The sequence below is a fragment of the Myotis brandtii genome, unplaced genomic scaffold (genome assembly GCF_000412655.1).
Source record: "Myotis brandtii unplaced genomic scaffold, ASM41265v1 scaffold1466, whole genome shotgun sequence".
NCBI classification, from domain to species: Eukaryota; Metazoa; Chordata; class Mammalia; order Chiroptera; family Vespertilionidae; genus Myotis; species Myotis brandtii.
The window spans coordinates 212,662-217,676 of record NW_005355270.1 but is presented as its reverse complement, the minus strand read 5'-3'; the positions used below and the strand labels follow the sequence as shown (position 1 = coordinate 217,676).

The 5,015-nt window shown below is 66.0% G+C and overlaps 1 protein-coding gene across 1 annotated transcript in view; it reads right to left on the bottom strand.

Annotated features, from left to right (window-relative positions):
- Nucleotides 1–656: 656 nt before the first annotated feature.
- VPS9D1 (VPS9 domain containing 1) overlaps nucleotides 657–5,015 on the bottom strand; it is an 11,833-nt gene continuing 7,474 nt past the window's right edge. The window contains exons 12-17 of the mRNA XM_005861265.2: nucleotides 4,800–5,007; nucleotides 3,679–3,808; nucleotides 3,244–3,452; nucleotides 2,875–2,971; nucleotides 1,582–1,686; nucleotides 657–1,304 (exon numbers count right to left, since the gene is read on the bottom strand). Coding sequence (XP_005861327.2) covers nucleotides 1,211–1,304; nucleotides 1,582–1,686; nucleotides 2,875–2,971; nucleotides 3,244–3,452; nucleotides 3,679–3,808; nucleotides 4,800–5,007 — 843 coding nt within the window. The 3' untranslated portion in view covers nucleotides 657–1,210. The remainder of the gene's footprint in view (nucleotides 1,305–1,581; nucleotides 1,687–2,874; nucleotides 2,972–3,243; nucleotides 3,453–3,678; nucleotides 3,809–4,799; nucleotides 5,008–5,015) is intronic.

Below are 5,015 nucleotides of genomic sequence, written 5' to 3'. Positions count from 1 at the left end.
GGCAGCGGCCTCCAGCCCACGGGGATCCTGACAGGACGGCGGCCCCAGGTGCCCACGGGCTGGCTGGGCTCAGACCCAGGCCCCTCGCCATAGTATGTGGGCGGCGAAGGGACTTCACTCTCCGTGGCTGTTGCAAACCTGCAGAAGCCCTAGAACACGATCTGGCCCGATAAATGCCAGCTGTTCCTGTTTTTGTAAGAGCTTTTCCTGAAGAACCTAGCACTGCTCCCCCGCCCAGCACCTGCTGTGCTGGGGCCCTGCCCCCCACCCCTGTAGCCTCGAGGGTGCTGGGGGGGGGGTCCTCCTTCACTGACAGGTGCTGCCCATGGCTGGGCCCAGACACCTGCCCTCTCCTCTCCTGAAGTCGGAGGTGCCACTGCTCAGGGTGCCCCCGTGTGCTTCACCTGGAGTACAAAACAGTGTTCTGCCCAGGTGTGACCTCCAACCCTGTTACCCACCAGGCAGGCCCTGCAGAGCATCCTGTCCCAGGGGCCCACCCCAGGCTGTCCCACTCCTGCAAAGCGGGCGTGGGGGGCAGGCCTGGTGTCGTGGACCTCATCGGTCTCTGGGAGTCGGGCTCTTGCTGGTCAGTAGAGCGGGTGCTGTCCTGCCTAGGCCTCTGCCCACAGGAGTGGGGAGCAAGCAAGCTACACGGAGGGAGACATCAGTGACCTCTTTATTTTCAGCAGGTCAGTGGCTACTGGGGGCACGTAGAGTCAGAGCAGGCCTCAGCTTCCCACCCACCCAGAGGGGATGTGCAGGGGCAGGAACTTGCCAGGGGGTGTTCAATGCCCACTGCCATGGGGGGGGGTGTGGCTCAGAGTCCGCAGGCGTGGGCAGGTCCCCCGGGGACGCCTGGGCCTCCAGGGGAGAGGAGTGGTCGTGTCCAATAAATAAACAGGCAGTTTCAAACCACTGGGCCCCGGCCTCCAGGGCAGGGGCTGACAGGCTCTCTTCTTGATTCAGACAAGAAACTGGCTCAGGAGCTGTCACGGGGGCAGAAGGCCCATGCCCTGGCTCTGCCCTTGTGCCCCCCAGGGGAACCCACAGCTCTCTCGGGAGAGCAAGGGGGCCTCTCGGAGGCCGAAACAGGGAAGAGAAGGGCCTGGCTCCGCTGGGCCCCGACCTGCCAGGAGCAGCTCCTCGGGCAGATGTAGGGTAGGATGTGGCGGAAGCTGCAGCGCCCGCCCGGTGAGGTGTCCCATCTCCTCTACTTGCCCAGGGCCCCCCGGGGCAGCAGCTCCACATAGCTCAGGGCGCTCTGCAGGGACGTCAGGCAGTAGCCCCCCTCTCCAATCAGATACCTGTGGGACAGCGTCTGTCACTGAAGGAGGCCCCGGAGTTCTAGAAGGGGCACCTGCCCTTGGGGGGCAGGACCAGGGGCTGTCAGGGAGGCTGGGTGGGGGGACAGCCCACTCCCCAGGTAGATGCTGCTCAGAGCTTGCCCCACTGTCCCCCACCCCCAATCGAGGGGTGTGCTGAGCGAGGGGTGTGCTGAGCGAGGGGTGGCAGAGAGAGGCTCGGGGAGGGGTCAAAGGCCATGTGTACGGTGCCTGCCCGGCTCCCCAGCCGGGGCCCTACCCCTCGTGGATGAACTCCTCCAGAGCAGCGCACTCCGACACCAGCTGGGGGAGGCCGCTTCTCAGCACCACGAAGGACAGGATGGGCAGGAGGTCGTCGGCACCGCTGTTGACAGAGGCAGGCTGGCCCGAGGCTCTGGGGGCCCATGGGGCTGCTCCATCCCCAAACTGCGAAGCCCCAGCTCAGCCCCCGGTGTGGTCCTGCGTTTACTGCTGCTCTCTCTGCACCCATCCGCCCAGAGCACCTAGGAGCAGCTGGGCCAGCCCCAAACAAGCCCCACGGGGGCAGGTGGGGCAGCTTTAACCGCATAAGCTTGCCCCAGCCTGGGGAGCAGGAGATGGAGGGGAAGGCCCAGGTCCCGGGCAGCCTGCTCACTCCTGAAATCACGTGTCACTCAGCTGAGCATACAGGCCTGACCCTCTGTGAGAGGAGTCTGAGCTGAGAGGGGAGTGAGGCCCGGTGGGCTCCCCAGAACCTCAACCCCAGAGCCCCATGACCAGTGCTCTCTGGGGAGAACAAGAGGGCAGACTGTGGCTTGCGTCTAATAGGAAGGCCTCTCACACCATGGGCTCCTGCTCGTGCCTTGCCCCCATGTCCCGTGGGCACCGCACAGCTGCAGGGACACAGGCAGGTGCCCACAGAGACAGCTATAGGGCTACAGCCAGGCTAACACTTCCAGTCCTGGAGCTGAGCCACTGCAGGGACTCGCTTGGAACCAGATGACAAACTGGTGAAGGGGGCCTGTGGAGCCAGCTGAAAGCCCTGCGACCCTGCACTGAGGCCCAGCACCCTGGCCCTGGGGTGGGTGGGGGTGACACTGTCTCCCACTTTTCTGCCAACCTCACACTCAGCTCTGATTTCTACCTGCCCGTCACCTGCAGGCCCCTGGGTGTGGGGAGGTGCCACAGCCTGCCCACCAGGCTGCAATGATCCGTGCCTTCAGGGTGACCCTGGTCCCAGGGGCAGGGTGGCAGGAGGCAGCGCCCCTGCAGGGGCTATGCTATGGGAACGCCAGTCCCAGATGGGCAGCAGAACAGGCTGCAGGCCACAGGCAGGACCAGGCATGAGCCCCCGGCTGCAGCACCTGGGGAGGTGGGGCAGGGACGATGCAGGAACCCCAGGGCTGGGCTCAGGGCAGGGAGCAGGCTCTTCACTAAGCTCAGGCAGCTTCCCCCAGGTGTGCATGGAGGGACGAAGCACATGCATCTGGGGTGAGCAACCCTGAATATCATCAGATTAGCCAGAGGGTCCCTGGCCATCATGCACCCAGGCCGTGCCCCCCCCTGGACTCACATGGCAGCCGCGCCAGGCTGTGGTCTCGCCTCGGGTGCAGGCTCCTGGGCACAGTAGTAGCCTTCAGCACAGGCACAGATGACCCGCAGGGCCCGCACTGCAGCACAGAAGCCAGGTTTGGGGTGAGGGCAGGGGCAGCCAGAAGAGCCCCAGCACTGCCCCACACCCATCGTGTGGGTGATCCCTCCCGTGGGCATCGTGCTCACACCACTCATGTCCCATGGGCCACACCCCGTTCGCCAGGAGGAGGACTCGCAGCTCAGACAAGGCACACAGGCCAGGTCGCCAGCTGGGACAGGACCATGGCTGGTGTGACCCCGCCCCCTCCGCCCTCCTCCCCAAGGCTGGTGTGACCACGCCCCCTCTCACCAATGCAGTCCAGCTTCTTCTGGGGGCAGCACTCCAGGACCAGCAGCCCCAGCTCCTGGGCAGCAGCGCCGTAGGGGTAGGTGCCGGCTCCTGAGGCCTCAGGGTCCCGAGGGAGCAGTTTAGGGGGGATGCCGAGGGCTGCTGGGGGTGCATTACTGTAGAGCTCCATGCTCCTGCTCAGGGCAGCCTCCCGGGGGCGGTACACACTCCTGCGGCGGAGAGAGGCCAGGCTCGGCTGCCCAAGGGACCCTGCCCGGGACAGGCAGGGTGGGGCGAGCTGGCCCTGCCCCCAGTCCCAGGAGGGTGGACGCGCCACCACCACGGGCAAAGCTGAGGATGCCTCGGAGGAAAGCACAGGAAGCAGTCACAGCTGTGGCCGGGATGGGGAGGGCGGTGACACACGGGAGCCTGGAGGGGCCTGGGGCTGGGACGCACCTGTAGAGGGCCAGCAGCAGGGGCCACAGTGGGGAGAAGAAGGGCTCCTCGATGCAGGCCAGGCAGCGGTCCTTGGAGACGGCCGTGTTGAGGCCTTCGAAAGCCAGGAGGGTCAGCGAGAGCAGCCTGTCTGCCGGGGCAGAGCGGACACACGGCACTGTGGGCCAGCTGGCAGCCCCGGGACGTCACCCCGACGAGTCCTCACCCACCACCTTCTCTCTGCCTCCCAGAGCCAGCCTCCGTGTGGCTGGGGCCACAGTTAGTGTCCTGGCTCAGTGGGGAGGGCTGTCTGCCTGGCCCTCCCTCCACTCCCCTCACATCACCCCCTCCTGTGTCTACGTGGCCTAGGGTCAGAGCCGGAGTCTGGGCCCTCATCCCTGGGTGCTCACAGGGTCTTACCCAGCCCCTCACCCCCTGGGAAGGAGAGCAGGAAACAGGCTCTTTCGGGAAAGGAGCCTGAGAAGCTTTAGAAGCAAATCCAAGGACAAGAAATCTGAGGCCCAGACAGATGGGGCACCCTCCTGGGGGTGAGGGAGACCTGCTCAAAGAGATGGGAACCACCCAGGGAGGAGGGGGACCTCCTGGGATGGGGGACCTGCCCGGTCCCTTGGAGAGCGTGGCCCACAGTGAGAACAGGGCCCCTGACTGTCGGGCTTCGGTTCTGGTTCTGAGAAACCCTGACAGCTCCCTCCTTGGGACTGGGAAGTCACTGGCCACCTGGGCCCACCGCAGGGAGCCCACACACTCTGGGGAGGAGCCACCGGCAGCCTCGGGCTGTGCCTGGCAGCCCTTGGTCTGGAAGGACGTGAGTCCAGCCCTAGGAGACAGCAGGGCCACTGGCTGCGAGGCCCTGGGGGTGGACCTTCCCAACCACAGACTGGGGGGCCCGGCCGTGATCCCCGGGCAGCCCAGGAGGACACAGCAGGGACTGAGGGAACTCGGACCACAGCCAGCTCAGCTGCTCCGGAGGCAGGAGGGGGCCTGCCTGTTGGCAGGATGTGTGGCTCAGAGGAAGGTGGAGGGGAGGGCCCTGCAGGTCAGGGCTGGCCTGGCTGCCGTCCCAGCTGCTGGCCCTTCCGTCGAGCAGCTCCCACCGCCCGCCTGTCCTGCGGAGCCCTCACCGACCGCGTTGTGAATGTCCTTCACGATGCTCTTCAGCGGCTCCAGCAGCGGCTCCTCCTTCACCCCTGAGGCCTGAGGGTCAGTCCCCCGCCCAGGGCCCTGGCCCCACCTCTCTGAAGTGGCCAGGAACTGTTCCAGGTCCTCAAAGGAGCTGTCCTTGCGCACCAGGGGTGAGGGAGACCCCTTAGGGCTGCTGTCTGCCCCTCTGTTGGGGG